General features: G+C 44.8%; 1 protein-coding gene across 2 annotated transcripts; it reads right to left on the reverse strand.

Moving 5' to 3' along the window:
* Positions 1–22: 22 nt before the first annotated feature.
* Positions 23–27,785, reverse strand: TSPAN13 (tetraspanin 13). 2 transcript variants are annotated; one of them, XM_083186824.1, is made up of 7 exons: positions 27,580–27,785; positions 13,033–13,200; positions 9,516–9,596; positions 6,830–6,943; positions 3,280–3,390; positions 1,892–1,952; positions 23–1,733 (listed from the first exon to the last, which is right to left on the reverse strand). In XM_083186824.1, exons 1-7 carry the CDS (start codon positions 27,640–27,642, stop codon positions 1,726–1,728), a joined length of 606 nt encoding a protein of 201 aa, XP_083042950.1. In that variant the 5' UTR covers positions 27,643–27,785; the 3' UTR covers positions 23–1,725. The 2 variants fall into 2 exon arrangements, with proteins under 2 accessions (XP_083042950.1, XP_083042949.1); XM_083186823.1 differs by having other exon boundaries at positions 23–1,952; positions 27,580–27,784.
* Between the last annotated feature and the right edge of the window lie 56 nt (positions 27,786–27,841).

Below are 27,841 nucleotides of genomic sequence, written 5' to 3' on the forward strand. Positions count from 1 at the left end.
CAATAAGACAATAGACAGCACGGATTGTTCCGGGGTTTATATCTTTATCAATCATTTCTCCAGTGCAAATTGAGATCAATTCTGTTTCTGAACAAAACAGCCCTGTATTCACAGCATTAAGACAGGACAGAAAAGCCCCAGTAATAAGATCCGGAACTGAAATACAATGAAATAAACAAAAAACATGAATGAACTTAGCCATACACAATACTGCCAGAAGGCTACAGAAGAGGAAGGCCGGAGGCCGCAGTAGTGAAGGTTAACAGTAACGGTTTGCCAAAATTCATGGGCACGGCAACTCCCCCCGTGCCACCATATAAGCGCCATTCTTGTCACCTGTTTCTTGGGGCGAGTGAAGACCTTTATACACCATGCCGCACCCCCACACACACTTAATGTTTATGTGCTTTGGGGACCAGTCCCGTAGCCTGCTGTTAGGGGTCATTACTGCAGGAAGAACCAACAGCAGCCCAGGAAGGACTGTATGTGAGCACAAAGCCCCGTAGCTGCTGTACAGGACAAAGTTTTTATCATCATCATCATTTTATTCCAAGAGTTCGGAAAACCTGCCACAAATACAGATCACGGTACCGGTGTGGACACCTGCTTACAAAGTCGCCGTGTTCGATTTTAAGCAATAATTTTTCTCTGCATATTTATTTTTCAACTCAGGATAGAAGTATATTATAAACAGGACTGCTGACACTGTACTGCATGCGTGGTAATGGCAATTTGGTTGGTTGGACGTATAGCGCTGTTAAAAAGCGCCGGCGTTCAGCAAAACAACTTTTTCTCCCTTACAGAGCCCTCCATGGGCAGGCCCACCTTTAGATTCAGGGGGCTAATTTATTAAGAGGGGGGAAAAAAAGAAGAGGTGAGGATTTATTTATAAAAGTGGGTGTGGCTAGTTTTGTAGTAGGTGTGGCTATGGGTAGCTGGAATGCCCCATTATGTGTTGCCACCGCCCATATATTTCCCGTCACAATTGAGGGATTAACGATAGCACCCCTTATCAATTTTAAAAAGTTGGCTGCAGCGGTTGAGTATCTAAGCAAAATGATTTTTATTACATTTACAGGATATATATATATATATCACCTGAAGATCGCAGTTTGTTAATTTATGTACAACGTGTCCCTAAATTGAAATTTTATGGAACCATAAGTACAAAGGGACTGGTTCTTGCTGCCGATTTTACAAACACAAGTAGTCTCACCACAAGTCTCCGTGCCCTGTATTACTGCTTGACGTTTATATTATCAGTGTGACAGAGGGCGCGCTATTTCAGTAAACAAAGTTGAAAGAAAAAAAGGAAAGCAGAAGTGATAGAACAGGAATGCCAAGTGCACTCTGCAACAATGCAAACGACAGGATAAAGCAAACATCATTCGCTGAGAAAATACTGGACTTGACTGTGCATTAAATCAGCCTTAAATAAGAAATATCCCAACAAAGGAAATGTATAACAATTTCATAAACAGCTGCTAGATAACATAAAAGGCCGCTTCAGTCAGCTGACCTACGTGACTACCATTTAAACCATAATGATGCTTAGGTGATATCTAAAATCTATGGACGTATAATACATGATTTTGTGTTCTATTTAACCACCTTTTAGGAGTTGTATGGTTACAGAAGCTTAATTGGATTATCTTTATTTTTTTCTATTACTTATTACACTGTTATGATCTAGTCCAAACTTTCGACTTGAATAGTGGTACTTCTTTATGTCCCTTTTAAGAGAGAAAAAAAAAAAAAGTCTTATTAGTTAAAGTTGGGTTCTTCAAACCAATCAACCACAGCAATCAGGATAGCCGTAGAGGGGTCAGTAGGTAAACTGAGAGGGAACAGTCTTAGAAAATGTTTTTGTTTTTCAATCAAAGAAACGCACTTGGGTTAGCACGCGGATCCTTCTGGTTTCTGTATCTGTAAGTCAGCCAGACGCCAAGTATCTGTGGGACAGAATATAACTTTATTCCAGCAAAACAGCTTGAATTTTTGCAAAACCCTTTAAAATCATACACCTTTTTTGCTAAAAAAAAAAAAAGCATCACTTCAAATTAGAGATGTGCAGGCTCTGATTTACTCTGGTTTCAAAGCAGGATCTTATTGGCTATCAACTGTCAACAGCCGTCATGTAATTTGGGATAGCCAATAAGATCCTGCTTTGAAATCAGAGTAAATCAGAGTAAATCAGAGCCTGCACATCTCTACTTCAAATAGGGTCAATCTGGATTAATTTTGAACATAATGCCTAAAATTAGCAGGAAGTACCGGTATATGTATAGGAGAACCAATGTCTTCCTCGTGCATTGAATTAAGGCAGGGGTTCCCAATCTTTTTTGATTCACGGCACCCTAGAGAATCCGAATTTTTTTCACGGCACCCCTAGGTCCAAAAAAAATTAATTTGATTGGGTTTATATGCGATTCTTAGTGGCAGTTATGTGGTAAAGGGCAGGATTTGCTTCTGTTTGTACACATTCTATGATTGGCAGCCAGCAGCACTGGTTTTGCTCATAAATAATTAACCATTAATAATTTGAGTTGGTCCTGGACCACCAAGTCGCGGCACCCCTGCATGTGTCCCGAGGCACCCCAGGGAGCCACGGCACACAGTTTGGGAACCACTGAATTAAGGGGTTACTAAAGTTTATGAATGAAGTACACAGTAGCTGCCAGAGGGTGGCGCACTAGGTGAACGTTATAAATAGAAACATATATGGGTCTGGCACTCAAACTCAGTAGTGTAGTTGCTATCAATGTTTCAAAGCCTTTGGTTTCTGTCCTGATCTGAGGAAAATGAAGCTATATTAAAAGGCACTGAAACTTCAACAGCAATTATGCTCCTGAAGTGGAGGTAACGTGCATGCAAGGAGCAGAACGGTCTCTTCCACTGGGTTCTAAGGGCCTGTGACAAAAATAACCCCCTCAGAAACCAAGATCCCCCCCTTGGGAATCACAGCCCAGAGCCGCAGTTAGCAAGCAGCCTCCCCCAAACATCCCAAACCCAGCCACCATTAACAACAACCTCTCCAGGGCATCGAAGCCATCGCCGCCAATATAGATGTAATATTTTTCCGTTTATATCTAGCGCAATCATCTGCATAACAGGGAATACCAATATACTAACCCCATTACTATATGGAAATCAGAGGTGTTCATTACTTACTACCAAATGAAAGGTGAGCAGGAGTTACAGAACAAAACAAAGGTGTGGAGATATGTCGCTCAACGGAGCTTGCAATCTAAAGCCGCACGCGTCCCCATATCGACTCACCTCAGTGAAACTGAAGAAGAAGCCAATTCCGCCCACTACCCTCAGCACCGTCTCTGCATGATCCTCTATGACGGATCCACACGTGGCACAATTTGCGGTATGATAACAAGACTGCAAGAATAAAAGGTTTCATAAAACAGTTACTTTCACCATGTACTTTGTGAGGGAGGAGGAGGAGGAGGAAGAGGAGGAGGAAGAGGAGGAGGAGTAACAAAAGTTTGTGGCGGCCATAGACTGGTCAATAGCTAAATATCCGCTAAAAAGGCCAGCGTCACTCACATTTGTTATATAAATGCAAATAAAAAAATGTTATGTAAAAAAAAAAAAAAAAAAGATTTAATTTCATATATAATAGGTAACATTACAGGTCATTATGATTAATAAAAATGTTTGCTTGGCAATTTTTAAACACCTATTTTGACAAATTCACTTGCGCTCAGAGGGTTAAATGTTGACTCCTTTACAGACCTACATCCAGTGACGCTAACTATAGCGTTGGGGAACATTTATCAATGAGTTCGATCATAAGCTACAGGTTTTCAAACATTTGGCAGTTACAGTAGGAGCAGATTGGCGGGAGCACCCTGTATCATAAGCAAGGAATTTTAAAACCTGTGTATAAATGGAGTTCGCTTCAGGTAACTATACATTATTACCAATAATGTCTGAGTGCTTGTAGTTCACTACTGACCAATCTCGGCACTGAGCCACTGACAATGCAAAGGTTGTGTTAGTAAATGTAGCAGCTGTTTCGACATCGAATACTAAGCTGGGATTTCAGTTTTAGTTTCCAGTTGCTGCTCATGTGAGTAGGTGGATGCGGAGCTGCTCATGTGAGTAGGTGGATGCGGAGCTGCTCGTGTGAGTAGGTGGATGCGGGGCTGCTCGTGTGAGTAGGTGGATGCGGAGCTGCTCGTTTTAGTAGGTGGATGCGGGGCTGCTCGTGTGAGTAGGTGGATGAGGAGCTGCTCGTGTGAGTAGGTGGATGAGGAGCTGCTCGTGTGAGTAGGTGGATGCAGAGCTGCTCGTGTGAGTAGGTGGATGCAGAGCTGCTCGTGTGAGTAGGTGGATGCAGAGCTGCTCGTGTGAGTAGGTGGATGCAGAGCTGCTCGTGTGAGTAGGTGGATGCAGAGCTGCTCGTGTGAGTAGGTGGATGCGGAGCTGCTCGTGTGAGTAGGTGGATGCAGAGCTGCTCGTGTGAGTAGGTGGATGCAGAGCTGCTCGTGTGAGTAGGTGGATGCGGAGCTGCTCGTGTGAGTAGGTGGATGCAGAGCTGCTCGTGTGAGTAGGTGGATGCGGAGCTGCTCGTGTGAGTAGGTGGATGCGGAGCTGCTCGTGTGAGTAGGTGGATGCGGGGCTGCTCGTGTGAGTAGGTGGATGCGGAGCTGCTCATGCGAGTAGGTGGATGTGGAGCTGCTCATGCGAGTAGGTGGATGCGGGGCTGCTCATGCGAGTAGGTGCATGCGGGGCTGCTCATGTGAGTAGGTGCATGCGGGGCTGCTCATGTGAGTAGGTGCATGTAGAGCTGCTTATGTGAGTAGGTGCATGTGGAGCTGCTTATGTGAGTAGGTGCATGTGGAGCTGCTCATGTGAGTAGGTGGATGTAGAGCTGCACCTGGTTTCCTTCTCACTGCCACCACTAGAAGCTTTGTTCTCTCTGTAGAGTGGTCGGATAGGCAAATCACTTATTCAAATGTAATTGCTAAATGCAGTTTATTCACTGAAAAATTAGGTGAACATCTACAGTAGACACTGCCCCCTATAGCACACACTGGTCTGTCCGCCTAAAATTACTCCTTCAAACTCAACCTTACAGCACTCCTTTCTCTTGCACTGTACACCTCACTACAAGCCTCTGTCCCTTCAATGTCCATGTCGCATACCTCCTATTGACCCCTTCACAGTCCATGTCAAAGCAACCCCGTCCAATAACAAGATCACAGCTCTCCCTCAGCACCTTCATAGTCCTCCCCCCTCCACACACACCTGTGTCCTCAAATGTCCATCGCACAGCAGTCACATTGACTGACCCCTTTACTGTAGTGTACTCCCCACAATATCCACATCCTCTCTACACTTTCAATGCCCCCCCAAACAAACTGTACTCTCTACACCATCAATGCTATTCCCCCAACACCCCCTCCTCTCTGCACCTTCTATGCTATGCTATCCTCTCCCCCTTAATTGCTCCCCACCCAACACCTCCTCCTCTAAGCACCTTCAATTCTCCCCCCAACACCCCCTCCTCTAAGCACCTTCAATTCTCCCCCCAACACCCCCTCGCATGAGGCCGAAGGGGAGAGAAATCATTCGACGGTCGCCGACCATCAAATGATTTCTCTCCCATTCAGAAAGAAAAAGTCATTCAGAACTGACTTATTTCATTTGTTATAGTATAGAAAGTGTGGTTTCTGGATTCCGCACTAGGTTCTACCCACCTAGGGTGAGAGAGGTCAAGTGGTGGTGCACGGCCTGGGTAGCCTGTAACCAATTCTCGAAAAGGTGTCTATCACCCGAATGGGGTATAGCTTATTTTGGAGTCCAAATGTAAACATAGGCAAAGGAGAAGAAAAAGAAGACTCTTTTTGTGGGGGTACTCTTGAATATGTAGATTTATTTAAAACATAACTTTTATTTATTTAATATTTAAGATAAATGGGACAATTGGGCCTATCGTGCTAAAATAAATCCTTCCTGTGCCACTTATGCAGTGAGATTTTACAATATATGCTATGCACTTGGGGGGTACGCTTGTTGGTAGGAAGGGTTATTCCCCTCTGGGAATCTTGAATAGACAATGTGTTCCCAGTGTGGCCGAAGCTCTACTAACTGGGGATCATTTGGAGGCAAAATTTTGTATATAATCCTGTGTTAGGTAATTGAGGGGTGTATTCCCTGCTGGTAATATTCCCTCTGAAAAGGAGACTGCTTATTAATTGCTGAAAATAATAGAGCGGTACCCTGTGCGGGTGTCAGGATTTTCTCATTATACCTCTTTCTATCGAATGCAAACAGTATATTTGAGGTCTAAGTACAAAAGATGGATGTCTATAGCAACAGATTGTGTCTGTTTGCTGAAGACACACTTGGCAAACTTCAACAAAGTACTTTAGTTTACAGTTGAGTATAGATGTGGCAACAATTTCTTGCGCTTAATATCCAGGATTAACAACGTGCTTCTGTTGGGTAACCAACGCAAATTATAGTACTTGTCAGCTATAATCACGATATAGGCAAGGACAGAAAATTGCACTGCTGTAAGTAACAATGAAGTGATACTTTCTGCTGTTAGTGAGTCATGCTCCTGCAGCGGACTCATTTGTTGTCGGGCGAAGAGGGGGCAGGCGCTGACCCGCCAGATGCCAGTTTTTTCGTGGGGACGCCCATAAAACGCTGGCCGTTCCCCTGCTCCATGGATTTATGTAACTAAGTATAACCACTCTACTTATTTCATGCATATTATTCAGCTCCCTAATAAACGCACTTTTATATGTACTGATAGTGGTTTCTCTGCAAATTAATTGTGATTTTACAGACAATAAACACTCACCGCATCACATGGCTCATTCTTATCGAATACAAGGAAGCCGCAGCAGTTGAAGTTTTTCTCGATGTCCGACCTAGCGGTTGCCGTGTGGTTCCACCCAACTTCCAGGAGCTCGTTCTAAAAGATTTTTGAAATGGTAAAAAAATTAAATAAATAAACTCCCTTCCACTTTGAGGAAAACATTGTGAAGGGATGTAGTCTAATACAATAAATGGCAATTGTTAAGGTACTTCTGCAATCTCGCGTATAGCGAAGGCATCCATTTTGTGTAGAGATGCTGAAAAATTCCTAACAGTTCAAAGTTTGATCCAAAGGTCACTGGCTCGATGGCCACGAATGTATTCGCTGTACAATTTCCCGTTGCCCAATCCTTGTGTTGCGGTTCAGAGTTTTCAGTAAAATTTGTATTTTTAAATACAGTATTATAAATGGTGAAGTAATGGCCACAAAATGTTGGACTTCGGCTTCTAAGTTTATAAGAGAACAACCTATCAAGTTACTAAGATTATTAAGGAGACTATGAACTATAGTGGTGTCCTATTTATCAAACAACACAGTGTCCATGGTTCATATTGTCACATTGTAGTGTCCCAAGTTAACAATATGCCACAGTGTGCTGCCACCAGTGCACATCACACAGTTCCACCGGGTCACATTCTGCCGCTCTGTGTTCGTTGGCAATGACAGATAACTGTACGACCTGGCAGATGGAGTCCAGCTCCAGAGATGGGCACTCTAAATATTCATGATTATGGGCATAACTATAATTGGTGCAGGAGGTGCTTAAAGGCTCAGAATCAGCTTGCAAATGGCTGCCTCCGTTACCAGCAATGCAGGTGGCTGAAGACAATGTCTAGGTTAACAATCAAAAGGTCGACATTGACAGAGTTGACATGGCTTTTTTTTTTTTCAACTTTTTCATACAACATTCATGTGGACTGAAACTGGGAATGATAAAAGTTCCCAGAGTGCAGCAGTAGCGGAACGAGGCACCTATCCTGAAGCATGGCAAGTGCAGCGATCCATGCAAGGGGACGTAGCATACTTATTGGGGGGGGGGGGGGGGTCCACAAGCTCAGGTTTAGTCATTGACACCCAAATCATTTTTTTTTTTTTTTTTTTAAACTCAACATTTTTATTGTGTCAACAGACATCTTTGAGCCATATCACACCCCCCCACTACCCATAGGCAAGATCAATTTCCAGCGTTTCGAACGGGAACTTGGTTTAAAAAAAAAGCAATGATCACATAATGGAATTGGAATTAATTTAATCTACAATAGTCATAAATTATTCTACCATCCTAAAAAAGTAGCAATTATTTAGTAAATATAATACTAAACGGAACCTTCTAACCCCCCCCCCCCCCCCCCCCAAAAAATACTAATACTTGGACTTGCTCTTCCAAATCACCCAAATACGATGCTCAAATGTCCACAAGAGGGTTCCATAGACGCATCTGTAAGTAACAACTGCTTAGATGGAGCACTCTGAGATTGCACTGACTGTTTGCTAAAGATACTCCACACAACTTTCGGCAATGAATAGGGTCAGGTATAGTCAGGGCTATTTTTCAGCAGGCTCCAGCAGGAACTGGGGCCCTTATTCTAGTTCACCCTTTCTGACAAAATATTTCTTAGATGGACAAAACCATGTGCACTGCAGGTGAGGCAGGTGTTACTTGTGCAGAGATAATTAGATTTGGGTGGGGTTTTACACCTGCCTCACCTGCAGTGCACATGGGCCCTTATTCTGATCGGTGAGGTAATATCCGCGTGCGTTCGTGCCGCCGATGTTTTGTGTCTGCGCACGTGCAGAGGCGTCTCTGCGCATGTGCGAGCGGGGCGTACGGCCTAATCCCGCATGAATGTGAACACTCCGAACAGGGGGTGGAGAGGGGTGTGAAGGACTATTTGGGCTCATTACCATATGCATACGCCCCACGTTTCATGGGCGTTCCCATGCAAACACTGGGCGTACGTATGGTAATGCGGCCGTGACGCACGTGTAGGGGGCGGACATATGACATCGCCGGATGTCAGCTGCCCGCCCAGATCCCTGCTTTTGCACGGAAAAATGTCCGTGTGGTCTGAGGTTGCGGGAGCTGGTGGACCACTCGGTCCTGCATTCGATGGTCTGCGACCATCGAATGATGGGGGAGGTTCCCTGAGATGGAGGAGGCGTATTCCGTGAAAAATACACGTGCGGTCCGTTTGGCCAGCTTCTTACCGCGTACGGACGGAGTTGGCGATCCGTATGGAAGGCGGGGTTTCGCACGCACGGTCCTGGCCGCATATTCGGATCCGGCCGCACCGATCAGAATAAGGGCCATGGTTTTGTCCATCTAAGAAATATTTTGTCAGAAAGAGTGAACTAGAATAATGGCCTCAGTTCCTGCTGGAGCCTGGGTATAGTCTTTTTCCCAGGGAACAGGAAGTGACATCACTGCATTTTTCTGTAGAGTGAACTCTCGGACACCAGTATTGAAGCAGCAAGAGAGCAAAGGATTACATTGGTGGGTCCATTCCACACAATTCTACTGCCCCAACCTTTATATAACCATGTTCAAATGAAATAGAGGGGGGAGGGGTTGTTGGTATTTTGTTTTTATAGGACACCATTCAACACTAACTTTAACAGTTTAGCAACATACAATCTAAAACCCATAGCAATAAGACATTACACCAACCTGCTGATCTTTGTTCAATGCCAGGGAGGCACAGGACACAGAAAACTGGACAACAAACACCATAAACAGGATAATCATATACTAAATATAACGGGTTAAGGATGTTTCAGGACAAAAAAATATTTGTGGTTGCCAATAAAAATAATGTCACTATCCGGCACAAATTCGCATGAAGTTGAACATACCGGTATTAGCTAGTATAATAGAAATAAGAAGGATTCAAACTTTTATCTGACACGTCAAATAGAAGTACAATATACTTCTTTTTAAAGTCACTCCTAATTTTCACTCCTTTCTAAAAACCATCCTTTTATCACATTACTACCTTTTTTTTATATAGGCTGTTAAACTCTTTAATGCAAATAAAAATAAATACACTGTAAACAAAACTTGCTCATTCTTATGAAGTGTAGCGAGCAGCACAGCACCCCTTGAATTACTTAAGGGATACCAAAGTGTGAAGTGACACCGTATAGTGTAACCCCCTGTATCATTCCTGTACTGTGTTATGCAGCAGATTTTGTGACATCATCCACGTCCACATTCAACATCTGGTTACCCTTTTATCTGTGGCTACAGCAGCTTCTTCTGGGTTCCCGGACCCCAGTGGTGGCATTCTGGGGAGTATTAAATGTTTTTTATTTATTTATTAACAATGATAAATTCCTTAACCCCCTACCAATAAGATAACTCCAAGGGCCTAACCCCCAACCCTAACCACTTCTACAACCACAACAATCTCACATTGGGTTCTACCCCTCGGAATATGATGGTTTTAGAAAGCAATGCCAAAATCAAAGCTTATTGGATGCGCATCAGATACAATATATTATTTTTGAGGGGTCAGGGGGGGGGGTTGATTTTGGAGTCCTACGCTCCTAAAGTAAATGAAGTCTAGGACAATACACACTAAAGTGGACTAAAATTAAGAACTTTATGTTCAAGAGTTTATGGGGGGTATTCAACAACGACAGCATTGAAAGGTGTCATCTTTTTAAGAAGTTAGATCTGTTTATTCGGAAAGGGCTGCCGATTGTTGAATTCACAGCCGTTTTTCGACAATCCGCTGCGTTTTCGCCGATCCGCTGACTTTCCGACACTTACAGTCTGAAGAAACAAAAACTGACCAGTCGGAAACCCCGGATTGAATAAACCAATATGGCATTGTGGGGCAGATGTATTAAGCATTAAAAAGAGATGAACGCGAGGGTAATAAAGAGCCCGGCCAATAAATGCCCAGCCAATCAGCCCCTAACTGTCATTTTTTTCAAACACTGCCTATAACATGACAGTTCGGAGCTGATCGGCTTGACGTTTAGTGCTTGTGATCTCCCTCGAGTTTAGCTCTTTTTAAAAAGCTTAATACAGGGGTGGCCAAACCTGTCCTCGAGATCTACCAACGGTGCATGTTTTCCAGGCAACCTGTGGATCTATAGTAGGAATGAATGCAGCAGGTTTGAAAATGTGACAGTTAGTATTTAATGCAGCTGTGCAGCAGCTAGGAGATGTGGAAAATGTGGACCGTTGGTAGATCTTGAGGACCGGTTTGGCCACCCCTGGCTTAATACATCTGCCCCAGAGGGCATTAACCCTTTGAGAGTCAACGTTGCCGCGAGATCCTCAAAATATCCGCTAAAATACCAGCGCCGCTCACAGCGACTGTTCGTTTTTTGGGCGAAAAATGTAACTAACCTTCACTTAATTGCCTTGAACGTATTTGTATTTATTTATGCTGAAAGAACAGTCGCTGGGAGCGACGATGGCATTTACAGCGGATATTTTGAGGCTATCTCTCAGTAACGTGGCAATCAAAGGGTTAAATATGTATTAATCGACTTAACATCTGCACCATTTATTCATTTGTTTAGTCTGCTTTAGTGCCCATTGTCACAAACGTCATGGACTTCAGCAGCACGTGGGTTAATAACCTAGCACGTATAGGTTTGCTCGCCGCGTCTTGTGTGTGGGTCACATTCTGAGCACACCAAACATGCAGCAGCAGAGAATTCCCATGCATGCATTACTGTAACCCATACAGGAATCCTACTGAGACCGGCACGGTGCTACCGCCCCTTGTGGACCATCTGGCGCACCATATTAATGGCTTATAGAGCGGTGTACTCAGTAGAAAAGGGAAGTCTCCTTTTACAAGAAGACTAGGTGTTATCATGACTAAACAGTCATGACTTGTATGTACGTAGTATAATATTCCCTGCAAACGACAGCTGCTCCCACTAACCAAACACTGCGCAACATTACAGCCCGTCGCCAAGCCACTCCTCATAGTCAAACACCCGAAGGCCGCTCATAATACTACATTATCCATGCTGTGTAATTGTAACGAGTCACTTCAATCCACGATGCACCTGAGGAGCGCCTGCAATGTGCTCATTGCTGCGGCTCAGTGATCCCGGATACTGCAGCCTCGTGTCTTAGCCTGCAACATAGGCAGAACTCTGGGAGGCAATGGAGTCATCTGCAGCCGGGCTTCTGCTCCCAAGGGGGCACCTTTTCCTCCCCTGCAAGTTTGAATCACTTAATTTAAATCCATTGATAACGGTTCGGTGGCTGACTCCCCCTCCTAGCAACACCATAGAGGTCACACTTTATTCATTTTAATATATAAACAAGGATGCTGGTACCATAAGTAAAAACACTGTGGACTGATTACCACATGATAAAGCACGTTACCCACGGCAAACAGCTCCTCCGGAACCACGGAGTCCTCAGCAGCATGAGTCACTGCAGACGCTGGGTTGCGCCGCAGAAACCAGCAGACGGACGGATGGACGGGCACCAAGCGGGAGATGACGGGTCGCACTGGAAAGCGGGTATCACAGGCCACGCCCTAATATATATAGTGGTATGTGTGTGTGTGTGTGTGTATGTATGTATGTGTGTGGGGGACACCAATATTTATCTTGCCTCCAGGCAACTGGGATGACCCCACTGGCCTGCAACAATGTGCACACGGCTTCAATGGAGTAGTTGCCAATATCAACCAGTCTTGTACCTAATGCATCGTTTTATAAAATGTAATAATTGGTTGAAATTTAGTCTTAAGCAGTGGCGGATCCAGAGGGAGGGCTGCAGTGCAATTCATAATTCAAATAGGGGAGCCACGCCCACTGCCAGTGAGTCCGTTTGGAATAGCAGTGGGCGTGGCTCCCCTATTTGAATTTTAGAATGTGCTTCAGCCCTACCTCTGAAGCCACCCCTGGTCTTAAGGCCCCTGTACACTAGTAAAATATGGCCCTTTTAAACACAATTTCAACCCACCGGGCCGATAAATTGCGTGAAAAGCGCTATATCCTATATCATTTACTTCAGATACAGCTTTTTCAGATTCCTTGATCCAATTATATTAAATTAACTCTGGTACGCCAACAGGGTCTTCTATTGCTGGTATAACCTACTTCCGAAGCAGAGACGGGAACACTACTGGCAATAGCATTCCTATAACACCATTGTATTTTATGGTCATTAATTTAGGTTTTATCAACCAATAAAAGGATACAAAGAACAGCAACACCTGATGGTGCTTAATTGCTCCAATTAAGCCAACCAATGCGATCAGGAACAGTAGGATCCCCACGGCAATGGCGACTCCAACCACGCGGATACTGGAAATGACTCCAAAGGTGATTCCCCAACCTGCGACCCCAATCAGCAGGAGGCTGACCATCTACACAGAGGAGAGAAGGAGGATTACAATGTGACAGGACACAATACATATTCATCGATCGATAATGGGGACACATCTATTTGTCTTGGTACCAATTTCAAATCTGTGTCTGTAATGGGCCCCATACATCTACAGGCGACGGGGTGATTGTCCGTTCTGCCAACACAGATTCACCGTTTAAAAAAAAAAAATGCAGATCGGCAGACATCGATGCTTGGCGATCTTGCTAAAAGATCCAACTTAACCGATACCGATCATTTTTTAATCAGCGTTGGAGAATTAAGGGATTTTTAACATTGGTATTTCACCTGTAACTCAACCCACCACAGATGTATGGACCCCATCAGTGTATGGGCAAATTTTTTGAATTTATTTATATTTCAATAAAAATCAGCAGCACAAGAAATAAATTAAAAAACACAAGAAAAGCAATAAACATCACTAACAAAAAAACAAACAGGTTTTTAGTCGAACCTATCAAATACATGTAGTCACTTGTGGTTGGCCGTGCATGGTGTTATACATAAAGATACATGTCCGATTGTTTTCCTCCTTGCACTTGTGTTCCAGCATCGGGTAAACATGCTAGGAATCACACTGCACTTTAATCGCAGAGTTTGTACTGTAGTACAGTAGGGAAGTGACCCCTGCTCCAGATGACGGCAGAGACTTGAGTCAGTGACTGTTACAACATCAGTGACTTGTGCCTTATGGAAGGCTGAGCTGTCATCTGGGCTGTAAAACACACAGGTCTCCTGGCTTACAGCAGTCTATGGAGGAACACAGCAACAGATTTTTTTTTTTCTTCAATTAAATATCCCCCAAAAATAAGGTCACTAATACCCCTTTTAGACATACTACCCGGGATTTTGGCCAGGTTTACCCGGGATTTTCAACCCAGGTCACTCCCAGGATTTTAGTAACAGACCCCCTTTCACACTACACCTCAAATCCGGGAAATACCCGGGTATACCCCTTTCACACATGAGCCAGGCTTTTCAAGCATTTCAGTGTTTCATCATTAAAATCTGACACGCCCCGGTAGCAAAAAAAGCAACATCACATGTTTAAAACTGAAAAACCCGGGTAAACCCATTCAGACATAAGCCGGGTATTATACCCGGGAGTTAAATACCGGGAAAAACCCTGGTCAATTGCAGGTGCTCAGTATCCGGGAGTGAAATCCCGGGTATACCCTTTCAGACATACACTAGTCCCGGGTTTGGGCGCGTTCATGTGAAAAAACCCGGGATTTTTGCGTATGTCTGAAAGGGGTATAAACAAAACTGTCAGATTCCTATAGCAGAAGAGGGAATGGATCATTAGATTAGTAGGTCGACAAGCATAAGGTCAACACCACTAGGTCGACATGACTGTAGGATGACATGGGTTAGGTCGACAGTCAAAAGGTCGGCATTGGGGTTTTTCACTGTTTTTTTACCCGAATGTTGACACAGTCGACATAGACACTGAAACGTAGCACCGCATCCACTCACATGGCTCGCCATGCTTTGGGTACACTATTTTATCCTCCTACCATGCCCTAGTGGATGGTAGGGCGTAAAAATTCACCTGTCGGCACAAAAAACAGCGGAAAAAAATCATGTCGACCCTTTGGCTGTCGACATTTCCCATGTCAACCTAATGCTTGTGTCGACCTAACCCATGTCAAACAAATGCTTGCCTACCTAGTGACCGTATCCCGCAGAAGAGTAGCTAGGCCTGGGCCCCATAGCACTAGAGCCACACCCTTGGAGCCAGGAGCACTGTTATACCTAGTCTGGAACCCAGATAAAATACATATACTGTATACTGTATTGTGTAACATTATATAACATCCCAATACTGACCACCAAACCGAAGAAACATTTAATAGGAGAGATTCATGAATAAATAACTATAAATATGTTTAACTGTAATGCTAGCCAACCATCTACCCGCTAGCCGTACCCCTACCACTAGCCATCATTATCAGCCACATAGGATCCTAATGAAAGCTCAGGATGGAGCAGAAGGTTGTAATTCAGATCGGGATAAATAGGGATGACAGGCAGTCAGGATGTCAGCGGTCATAATACCGGCACCGGCATCCGAAGGAGGGAATAATGACAGGGGTCACGGAGGTATACTTACCCTGCCCCCTATCCCTGGTACAAACCGCATCGCCTATACCTAGCCTAACCGTTAAAGCCCCCATCGCATGAGGTACCCCTCCAACTCCCCCCCCCCCCCCCCCCCCGCAGCAGGATTGCATATGATACATCGCCTGCGTTTCTTTAGCATACATTGCATCGCATGTGATCCCAGCAAGGGCTGCAATAAATATTCATGGCCATCTGATCTGCGACGGCATTGCGACGAGGAACGCGCATGGAAATTGCAGGAAAAGGTCATGTGACTTAACATGCAATCCGTTGCATCAATTTTTCATAATCGCATGAAAAGTGCGCATGTTGCACTAGTGGATAGGACATACACACCACACAGTTGTGATGAGATACTATAACCGAGGGGACTGAACTACAGCGACCAGCTAGAACACATTTACTGCTATGAAACAATTGGCAGTGCTCCGCTAGATGGAGGAAATAAAACCAGAAAGAAAGTCATGTAAGTATCCGTTTCCTTCCTGGCTGAGCAGTGCCAGCGATGGGTGCAGGGAAGGGCACAATATGTGCCTGGGGAGGATGTCCTTTCAGTAGAGGAATTTCCACCGCTCACAAGTGAGAAGGTTCACAATCCATGTGCATCCCGAACACTAGGATATTAAGAGCACCCATGGCAGGCAGTGGGCATGGCACAACCATCTGTTGGCAACAGGATGGGGATTGGTTTTCCTCTGTGTGCAAGGAAATAGCTTACATGCAAAAAAAAAAAAATAATAATGTGCACAAATAATATTCCATGCTGTAGAGTACGACTGTTAAAATGTACACAAGGTGGCCTTGAGCGATATCTTTTACTATACTGCTTAATGTATATGGATCTTCCTACTTGGCTCCAGAAAGACCTGCAATCCACAGCATGTTCCAGTATCCCGCACCACTACCCCATTTGCATCATAGACTGACCAGCTGGTGATCTGTATGAAATCCCACTCTGCTCAAGCTCCACTCCATCCCCAGAGTACATGTAACAGTGAGTACAGCTGTACCTGCTATCAATAAACACTTGATAAGTAACCTGGCTGAGTGAAACATCTGCTGGCGTGTGCCTATAAAACGCTACAATATCATTACCTGCACAAAAATCATTGCCACCATTGTGTACATTTCATTTGTGCCTGTACAAGACATAGGCAGACTTTGGGCCAGATGTACTAAGTTTCAAAAGTGGTAAAATGGAGAGTGATAAACAACCAACCAATCAGCTCCTGCCTGACATTTTTCAAACACAGTCTGTGACATGGAAGTTAAAAGCTGATTGGTTGGTTGGTTATCACTCTCCATTTTATCACTTTTGAAGTTTAGTGCACCTGGCCCTCTCAACACAGATAAATAATAATAATAATAATAATAATAATAAAGTTATAGGTAATAAAAACGCTAAAACATCAGTATTTCAGGAACAAAACTAAAAAATAATAATTCAACAGAAGGAGTGGAGCTAAATACAGTGTTGAAACATCTCTTCTAGTCAGTTACCAGGTGTTGCAGCAGGAACCGAGGTTGCATTGTACAGTACGACGCACAGAGCATTAAACATTTACTGATTTCCACCACAGGTTTTATAAATGTCTCTCAGAGTCTCCTCAGATTTCCCTGGGCTACAGTTACACACATCACTCTCCCCGGTGATTTGCTACATGGTAAACAATATGGAGGAAAGCCCTCTCCGTACGCGCGCTCCCAAGGCGGTCCGCCCAAGACCCAAAGGGATATTGCTCCCACAGAGTGGATTCTAGAGACATAGGGGGAGATGTATCAAACCTAATAGAGAGATAAAGTACCAATCATTTCCTGTTAAGCTGGCCATACACCTAAAGATTTAATGTTTAATCTGGGTGGTTGGCACAAAAATCTGGTAATAGTTTTTGTCAGTTTTTCAGCATTTCGAAGCAAATGGTCAATGGTCAGTTGCTCCCATAACTTACCAGATTTTTGTTGCAAACAGCCAGATCGGACAATTAGTGGCCCATTTATCACTATCCGCATCTGAGGATAACATTGGCCCAATTATGGCATAATGATTGACTACATCGCACAGATGCATCAATTCTTGCATGCAGGAACAGAGCTTGCAATAAAGCGGTGTCCCTGAGATGGGTCTCCGCAGCACCATCGGGGTATTTTCACATAAAATACTGCAATGCTGTACTGCCCATGCACCGCCCCTCCATGTGCCGCGACCCCCCCACCACCACCACCACCGCTGGTATACTCCAGCAGCTCTGACGGTCTTCCTTCTCCTGTGGCACCTGGTGCTGTAAAATGAGTTTCCATTTTGCAGCGTCACTTTACTGCACCAGGTTCATAGCGCACCAGGAGGCCCCAGAGACCAGTAGCCCTCACCGGACCACCAATACTAAGACCCTGGGGAGGTTATCACAGGAAGGTCCGTCTGTCCCCGCAGGTGGCGGTTCAGGTGTAATTATCGCATACCGAAATGCAATCTTTGGTGCTAATATCGTGCCCAGACCGCATTGCAAATACGACTGATAAATGGCCCCTAATTCTCTAACCAGGTGAATGTGGACCAATGCAGCCGTGTACAGTACAGTTTAGGGAGTTGATGGCCACACACTCCACTGTATGATGTGGTGAGGTCATAAACTAGGGGGTGTGGCTGTCACAGGGCTGATGGGGCCCCTCTTCTCTTGAGGTTTTGATACATACCCTAGGGAGTGTGTTGTCTTGACATTGATGAGGTTTATGGCCATAGAAATTAACTTGAAAGAAATAAAAAAAATGAGTATTTCATTGATCTGGATCCTGTAGATTTACGACACGTGTTGATACATATGAAAGGACCACTAAGTGGTCAAGTTACTTGAATACCCGCCACGTCTAATGACCTTCAGAACATCAATAATATTACAAGCTAAAGAAGCTTTAAAAAAAATTATCTCAAAAACTTCGGACAAAGTCTTAGCGCAAATAAAATAAAAATGTGAGTACAAAGTGACATAACCATCACTAATAGCATCAGGCATGGAACATTGGTTTCCAGCAGGGACAATGGATGGTTCTGTGTGTCTGATCCCCGTGTCACAGAACAAAGCACGCTGCAGCAGCAGCTGATTGCCGGTTGCAGTCAGAGGTCACGGCGGCGTGCACTGATCTGGAACATACGCCATTGCTGCACAGTGAAAATAAACCTATGAAAAATATCATTGTTTTCTATACTGCAATATCGTTCTATGGCTCTTTATTCATGGAAACAGCTCAACAGCAGTTTCAGAATCATTCAGAAGCCAGTCCTACAACCCAAGTCACTGAATATACAATACACAACTGAACAGCAGCGTTGTGCAATGCAGAAGTCGGTTATAGTATAAAATACAAAAATAAGCAAAAATGACTATTGGCTCAGATTGTGCTGATTGGAGCATCTATTATGTAGATATACTCACTATCCGAAAAGTAGATAACATGAAAAAGAAATGTTCATCTCCAATTGGGTCAATCACTGAAGGAAGACATGGCTAAGGTCGACAGGGTTGGAAGATCAACACAAGCATTAGTTGAACAATGGCTTCAGACCGCATATGCCGTGTCGCACCCAGGATTAGGACACGGGTCCCGTCCTCAGAGCGACACGGCATATGCGGTCTGAACGCTCCGACACCGACCCGGCTTATTGCTGTGTTGGTGACGTAACACAGGGCGTAGCTGAGCGGCAGCGCGTCACCCGGGGCTTGGGAGAAGGCAGCACTTGGAGCTGACAATGCTGCCTCCTCCACACTGTGAACGGGACCCGGGTCGCTCGACCCAGGCACCCGTTCACACTGCACTTGACACGGGTAAGAGCTGTGTTTAACCCTGGTCATTATCAGAGTTCTCCACATTTTTTGTGTCCCGAATGTCAACATGGACAAAGTCAGAGTGTAACCCAGCGCTCGCCATTCTTTTCTCCCTCCACTCCATAGTGGATGGTAGGGCATGAAATACCACCTGTCGGCACATGTCGGCTCAACTTAAAATACACAAAAAGATCAGGTCAACCTTTTGACTGTCGACTTAGCCATTGTGGACCCTCCAACCCTGTCGACCTTAGCCATATTGACCTTCAGAGGCCGACCCAACCATATAGCCTCCAATTGTCTATATTTAATAGATACAAATTATTAATTTGAGTCATTTGGGACATGGGAAGGGTATTCAGAGAAATTTGGCTGAGTTCAGAAAGCAACTTATTTTTTCTTAGTACATGAGTGGTTCTCAGTTTTAAGGATAATTCAGAACACTCCTGTGATATGGAAACTTTATTGGGGTCCCCAAGTCATAGGTATATAGAAGTAGCGTTAACATATTTAGGAACACCACTATTTGACTGGAAGAATAAGGAAGGGGGGGGGGGGGGGTTAACAGATCGTGGGAGAGACGGACTACAGATAGTACTGGAATGTATCCCAGGGTCTCCTGATTCCAGTTACCTCTCCATTCACAATCTAAAAAGCAGCACAGCTACTTATCCACCCCCCACCCGACTGATTTGTGAATGGGTGGCTGGCTACAGAGGCAGTAACAATGGCTGAGCTGCTGAGGCTGTCACCATGGAAACAGTGCACACTCCGATGACGCTGAAGGTCTGACCTGATGAGGTCAGCATCGCTGTTGTGGAAAAAGCCGAAGACAAATAACTCCGACAAAACGGATCGGGGGGACACAAGATCTCTGTTCAGAGTATACCTGGCACATAATACAGTACAGCAGCGCATTCATGCCAGACATGAGACCAAAGACAATTCTCAAGGCAGGCATGTCCAACCTTGACCCTCCAGCTGTTGTGAAACTACACATCCCAGCATGCCTTGCAGTAGTTTTAGCATTCCCTAATAGCAAAACTGTGGCAAGGCACGATGGGACTTGCAGTTTCACAACAGCTGGAGGGCCAAGGTTGGACATGCCTGCTCTAAGGCATGCTACAGATACCGGAACAGGCTAGGTGCCGTTGCCCATAGCAACCATATACATTCTAACTGCAATCTTCCATGCCCACTGGGATGTTTACAAAAAAAAATCACGAAAAGCTCATGTATACCTTTTTCATTTGTCGAACAATTGTGGTCGACCTGAGTCTTGACCTAGACACTGTCGGTCTATAACCACATGCCCCCCACACACACGCATGCATGCATGTAACAGGTGCAGTATGATACCCATGGTCACCACTAATATTTATACCCGTGGCTCTAAGCTCCTATGTACTTGGAGAGGAGAAGTGTCCCCAGCACACAGGACCTCAGTGGCACACAGCAGAATGAGCCAGCAGCGTGTATCCGGTTCCAGGTAAGCGTCACACAGTGCAGCACGGAATACATCAGGTAATGATCCCATGACATCCGCCTGGGCACTGGGAGAACCAGCATAGCTCAGGCTGACTGTCAGCACAATACCTGGCTGGCAGCGTTACACAATGTGGTGTACTGTTACCAGCCGATTATCAGATCGCTTATACTGTGTTTTTCCATTCGTCAGACGTCAGCTGACACACCATCACAGTACACACAACACAGGGAAAAGGGATACAAGCTGAACAACATCATTACAGTCCAAACACAACATTACTTTTTTTGGTACTTGTTTCCTAGCACGGCGCCCATCGCATCATATACCATTATAGTAAATAAGGTATACGATGGTATGTGATATTGTACAATAAAATATTGATGCGATCGTATACGATTTTTGATTGTACAAGCACCCTGATGGGTCCTTACCATGTTAAATGGCCCCCTATAGTCAACGCCACCCCCAGGATCAACACCAACCCGAAGCGTGGCGAGCGCAGCGAGGGGCGGCGGTACGCGTTCTCCGACCTTTTCATACCCCCACTATCCACATTGGCGTGGAGTTGATTTTAGATAGTGTGGCGAGCACAGCGAGTCCCGCGGAATACATGTAAAGTAATATGCGTCCGCTCACCACGCTTTGGGATCGGTGGCTCGCTGCGCTCGCCACACGATCTACAAACCACTCCACGCCGATGTGGATAGTGGGGGGATGAAAAGGTTGGAGGACGCATACCGCTGCGCTTGCCACGCTTCGGGTTTGCGTTTCTCCTTTGCCTTGATAGTGGGGGTGCATTTAACATTGTAAGCACCCATCAGGGTGCTTGTACAATTAAAAAAACGCATTGCATGCATCGTATCATGCGATGTGATCAGATGCTGTAAGATGGACATCGGGGGCGCCGTGCTAGGAAACAAGTACCCTTTTTTTTCCTACTGTTCTGGTTTTTTTTTGTCCCGGTAAAGCACAGTCCGGCCAGGTAATCACATTCCCTCCGATTATGGATCAGCAATAGGCGCCTCTACCACACGTCATGTGACAAATGGCCCCTTCGGCTCTCCAGCTGTAGTGGAACTACACATCACAGCATGCCTTGTTACAGTCTTGCTATGTGGCCATGCTACAACTGTTGCAGGGCATGCTGGGATGTGTAATTCAACAACAGCTGGAGGGCCAAAAGTTCCCCATCCCTGGTATAGTGGGTCGACAGTGACTAGGTTGAAATAACCTAACGTTGAGATAGGCAGATGGTTGACACAAACAAAATTTCGACATGGACATGGTCAAAAAGGTTGACAGGAGTCTCATGTTTTTGAGTGTCTACGTCGACATGGACACTGTGTGATATAATGATATAGAGCTAATACAATGAACGTTAATGTTAACAGTCGTCCAGTGATGTCACCGGAACCCCCGCCGAGCGTACGGTCAGATTTGGCGGCATGTTCTGTCACAATCCACAGGAGTGTGCATAGTTGACGATATAGTCAGGGGCGCCGACAGCTCTGCCAGCGCCCCGGGAGTGGGGGTGGCCACCCCCCTGTAAATAAAACAAAATACAAAATTTAGAAGGGGTGCCCGCTCAGGGAGAGATAGCGGACAGGCTTCCTCTGCAGATCCCTCTCTCCCCAGCACACTGCACAGAGAGGCCGCTGCAGCAGCATCCTGTCCTCTCTCTCTTCCACTGCCTGCCTCTCTGAAACGGGGAAGGAGTGTAGCGGGCCCCTTCATCAGGCCCAGGAAAAAAGTACCGACCCCCCCCTTCTCTGCGCCACTGGATATAGTGGCTACACACTGAACAACACGCACAATGATGTTGTTAACAATATAATTATTGTTCATATCGATAACGAAGATTGCATAGTGTGTACCCCGCTCATCTCCATTGCAGGGGTTAGTAAATCTCACTGCCACAAAATGGAGGTGACACGCCTACATCTACTCCCCAAATCAGGAGGTCACAGTAACATGGTAGCACACGTGCTCTGCAGTTCCAGCACATGGACAGTATGGAATCGATGCAATAAAGAATACAGGATCTATCCTTCTGTATCAATGCCTATTTCCCTATAGATTGTAAGCTTGCGAGCAGGGCCCTCCTACATATTGACTGTCTGTAAATACCCAGTTTGTTGTATCACTGTCTCCTTTGTAAAGCGCAACGGAATATGCTGCGCTATATAAGACACTGTTAATAAATAAATAAAATACAGTCCTCGAAAAATTGATCAATTGTAGCCAACCGGAGCAGCATGTGAAGCCCCCGAGTGTACACAGCCCGGCTGACTGAATTGGGAGATCACATGTATATTTCTCATAAGTATATTCATTCATTTGTCTTTCCGACAGCAATTGAATATACCGGGGGCAGGCACTCCTTAGCCTGACTATCACAAAATTAAGGACGACTGAGGGGGAAATGTACTAAGATGGGAGCACTATTTCACAAGGGATGTTGCTCTGGGCAACCAATCAGAATCTACTTATTTAGCACCTTCTAGAACAGTGTTTTTCAACCACTGTGCCGTGGCACAATAGTGTGCCTTGAGCTGTTCCGAAGTGTGCCCCCAGATCTAGAGATGCCCAAACCAGTTTACAGACACGACCAGTTCAACTGTTATTTACTGGTCTTTTCTTTTCATTTAAAGGGCCAATGTATTTTATTTTTGTTACCTGTAGGGACCAGTGTGATTTATTTTATATGGGGGCCAATAGGTTTGTTTTTTTTCCTGTGGGGGCCAATGCGTTTTTCCCTGTGGGGATCTCATGGTGTGCCTTGGCAATTTAAAAATGGTATTTAGTGTGCCGCAAGGTAAAAAGGTTGAAAATCACTGTTCTAGAAGATAATAGATAGTATCTGATGGTTGCCCATGGCAATATCCCATCTGAAATAGAACTCCCATCTTAGCAAATGTCCCCCCCGAGAGAAAGGCATACTCGTTGAGTTTAATGCAAACGTCAGGTGTTGAATGTCTAAGATGCCACCTACGTACATTCACCTGAGGTCCTGGAGAGTCGGTATTGGTGTGTGGGTGGTTAAGCTGACGTTTTGCCTGGAGTGCCGAAACCCCCTGCACTGGCCCCGAGGGCAATGAGAGAATGCTGTCCTCAAGGTCATCTTGTGGCGACCCAAGGCAGGCAGGGAAACATTTGTGTGCGCCTGTAAATTAGATATGGATCCTGTGGCCCAGCTCTAAAACAAATTAAGAGCTTTTAGACAGATTTACACAATCACGAGTATCCAGGTCACTGCATTCCACTAGCGCACTCGTCTCCTTATACACTCAGTGCTGCTGTGAACACTCCAACAATTCCCTTAAATAATTAACTAGAGACAAGGAGATGAAGTGCTCTTGCCCAAGTCATGCACAGCACAGAAACTCACCCCACTTCTACAGTGTCTGGCAGAGTTTCCCATCCTATATAATAACAGCTTACTGCTGCTCCTCCCCTCTATGGTGAACTAGCAGCCCCTAGATGGCGCCATTCCGGCACACGCGCACACACACCTCAGCATCACAGTGCCCCGGTTACCAGCAGGTCTGTCATTTTGACAGGCTGGTAACTAGTTAAAATATATAGTTTCGGGGTAATATACATATTGTAAAGGAAAAGTTGCCCAGGGTCCTCTTAACAGCATTGTGCAAAATCAGGCAAAGCAATGTGTTTGGGGCCCCTCCACACCCATTAACGGGAAAAAAAAATCTAGACAAAAAAATTCATGAAACACCCCCTTGTGTTCCAGCTGTCCACCAATGGGCATGCTGACAGCCACTCACTGGCTGGCTGCATTCGGGAGGCATGTAGGGGATGCTGGATACCGATTGGTGGATAGCTCCAGCATTCACCAATCAGCATTCCTTGGAAGCAGGAAGTGAATGCTGCCTGTGTGTGTGTGTGTGTGCGTGTGATTCACAATCTCTACTGCCTACCAAGAAGCTCAGGAGGCAGATGCCCACAACCCAATCCACCCCAGCTCGAAGGCCCTTAGAATTTAGGGTCCTTTGGCAGCTGCCCATTGAGCCCATACGTTAAGTTGGCCCTGAAAAAGCCAAGTAAAGCACTGTAACCAATACTTTGCTGTAACCAGGATACCTTGCTCTTGACTGACCAATGTTATTATCTGATAAGCAGCTACAGACCACAGAACATTATAGCTTTCTCCACTTTGTTAAGCAATTTGTAGACCATGTGCTTTATTACAGCACTTTGCAGCAATGCAGACAGACAGGACCGACCGGATTTCTATCTTGCAGGATTTCTCCAGATATTACCTATTGCCTAAAGAGCTGAATCAGCAGCGAGTCTTCTCGCAGTCCTGATTATTATGTAGCGGGAACATTATCTGTAGCCAAGACACTTGTATGACTAATGCAGAGCAAAGCGTTGCAGAGCCTTCCTCCTTAGCACCTAACGTCACCTGCTGTGTCACAGCCCCAGGATGCATCAGTCTCCCAATAACATATATTATAGGGAAAGGCGCACGTCACTAAATGATTAAGTATTGGCTATGTTAACTGGATTCTTTGGATGGAAAGCATTGTGTTGACAAAACAATAAAAAATTAGGATTGTGAAAAAGGTTTTTATGCTTTTCTAGAGGGATTTCATTTCCACTGTATGAGAACTGGAAAGGAAATGTTTTCCATGATAAAATCAATTAATTCAACTTTGCAAAGTATTTTGCTTATATAGGTTTACTATCATCCCTAATAAATTATATATTTTTTCATACATGGGCAGGATTTATTAATGCTTCAGGGGTCTATGGCCAAAGTCTTGGAGAGAGATAAAGTGAAAAGAATACCAGCCAATCAGCTCCTAGCTGCCATGTTACAGATGGCGTTTGAAATAATGACAGTAGCGGACTGGCTGGTAATTTAGTTCTGGCCACTTTATCTCTCTCCAGAGTACATCCATAAATCTCTCTCCACTTTAGCGCTCTCCAAGTATGACCCTGACACACCAGTTATATAGGTTTCCTTCTTTTTTTTTTATAAAAAGGGGGCATCAATCTTCAACTTGCCTCCAGGCGACTGGGATGAACTTAAGCCTCTGCCAGGAGGATAAGTAACTTTAATGAAAAGGCCAAACCTTAAAGTTTCATGACATCACTTCCTGCCACACATAGAAGGTGACCAAGTGAAGGAGAACGGATCTAGAAAGAAAGCGCTGTTCTGACTTTTGTCTTGGTGACATCACAGAACATCATCGTTTACGGACAGCTTATAACACAGTCAGGCGAACGACCTTATCCCCTTGAACACCTGAAATACCAGCCGCAGCAGACGCGCCAACACAATTCTAACAATGACAGGGCAGTTCACTTGCCAATAAATACCACCAGAGGGTTTATTAGGTTGGTATGTATAGGAAATAGACAAACACGTGGTCGAACGCGTCTAGTTAGACGCCTAAGCATAGTCGACGGCGTATAAAAAAACAACGTTAACAAAAGATCGATGCAAGCAATAGGTCGACATGAACTTGATCAACATGAATTTTTCATGTTTTTTTGTGTGTCTATGTCGACATGGACACCATATAAGAGTACGGTGTCCCTTTGCATGGCTCGCTGAGCTCGGCACACTATTTTATTCTCCTTCTATGTCAACTGGAATAATAAAGTATGAACAATTCGTCGAAAGAAGAAAAAAAATCATAAAAAACTCGTGTCGACCTTGTTACTGTCGACTGCGTTGCCTTTGACCTTTTACTTGCGTTGCTCTTGTTACTGTCGATCTAGATGCTGATGACTATGTTTAGGCGTCTAACTAGTCACGTTTGACCATTAGTGGGTGATCATTGTCAATCCATCGACCGGACACGGTATAAATAGGAGAATCGATATACGCCGCGTACCAAGAGGCAGTAGGGTAGTAATGTACTTTCCAGCAGACAGTAAGGGAACAACAATAAAATGACAGAACACAACTGGGACGGACACTAGCATTTCCTAGACCATTAAAGTGCTTTGTCTTCCACCAACATCCTGCTTCTATGTAGCCGTTTCCCATTTAAATAACGGACATGTCTTATTAGTAAGAACACAGCCATTACAGTCAGTATAATAGCCTAATTGCTGGAGTGTATACTGTATTTACTAAAGTGAGATGATAGAAGTGGAGATATTGCCATAGCAACTTATCTAGCACCTGATTCAATTTATCTAGCACCTGCTAGAAGACAAGACTCTAACCTAAAAATACCCTTTATACTACACTGTACAGCAGCCAGACACATGGGCCCATCTTATGCATTATAACACCATTGCAATTTTATTTAGCTGCACCTTTAAATTCATCCTATTATAACACACACACACACACAGAGAGAGAGAGAGAGAGAGAGAGAGAGAGAGAGAGAGAGAGAGAGAGAGAGAGAGAGAGAGAGAGAGAGAGAGAGAGAGAGAGAGAGAGAGAGAGAGAGAGAGAGAGAGAATGAACAAGTCACTAGGAAGACAGATTAAAATATATATATATATATAGATTAAAATATATATATATATATATATATATATATATATATATATATATATATATATATATATATATATATATATATATATATATATATATATATATATATATATAGACACACACACACACACACAGTAAGGCAGCTGTTGGTAAACGAGAGGGGACACCAGATCCCCCATCTCCAGTATCCAGGCTCCCACTGACCCACATACACCAGGCTTGTTAGAATATCCTGTTCCCCAAGCAGGAGACTGATCCCAGCCTTCCTGCTACTGCTGCCACCCAATCCAGGCTGGCATGGAGCTGGCACTGCCCCCAGCAGCAGCTGATGAATGGCACCATGGCAGGTGCAAAGCTTGGATGGCAGCCCCCACTCCCCCTCTCTGTGCGGAGTAAGCCTGATCTAGCCCAGCAGGTGAGCCGCAGCATGGCTGCACCAGTACTCACAATATACAGCAGGTTGAGGACGCACAGGGAGTTCTTGGTGCAGGTGAAGCCCCCGCAGACCATGTTGGCGGCTTCTAGTCTCCCTCTTTTCTGTCCTGTTCCTGGCAGCAGGGAAACGTGTGAGGCTCCGGGATCCTGCGACAGCTGTGACCAGTGTCTCCCAGTCCCCACCTCTCGCCTTAGGTGGAGAATAATGGGAGGGGGAGTTTCTCTCTCTTACATATAGATGCATGATACCGGCTGCAGCTGCTGAGCGCCCCCC

This window comes from Crinia signifera, chromosome 5 (genome assembly GCF_055691185.1).
Source record: "Crinia signifera chromosome 5, ASM5569118v1, whole genome shotgun sequence".
Classification (NCBI taxonomy): domain Eukaryota; kingdom Metazoa; phylum Chordata; class Amphibia; order Anura; family Myobatrachidae; genus Crinia; species Crinia signifera.

Bases quoted from the DNA above. Each gene is read 5' to 3' on its own strand.
- TSPAN13 (XM_083186823.1), bottom strand. From the start codon at position 27,642: ATGGTCTGCGGGGGCTTCACCTGCACCAAGAACTCCCTGTGCGTCCTC. The intron at 6,944-9,515 runs GTTGGTGTAATG...AAAATCTTTTAG, and splicing joins CATTGAACAAAGATCAGCAG to AACGAGCTCCTGGAAGTTGG. The intron at 3,391-6,829 runs GTGAGTGTTTAT...TTATTCTTGCAG, and splicing joins AGAATGAGCCATGTGATGCG to TCTTGTTATCATACCGCAAA.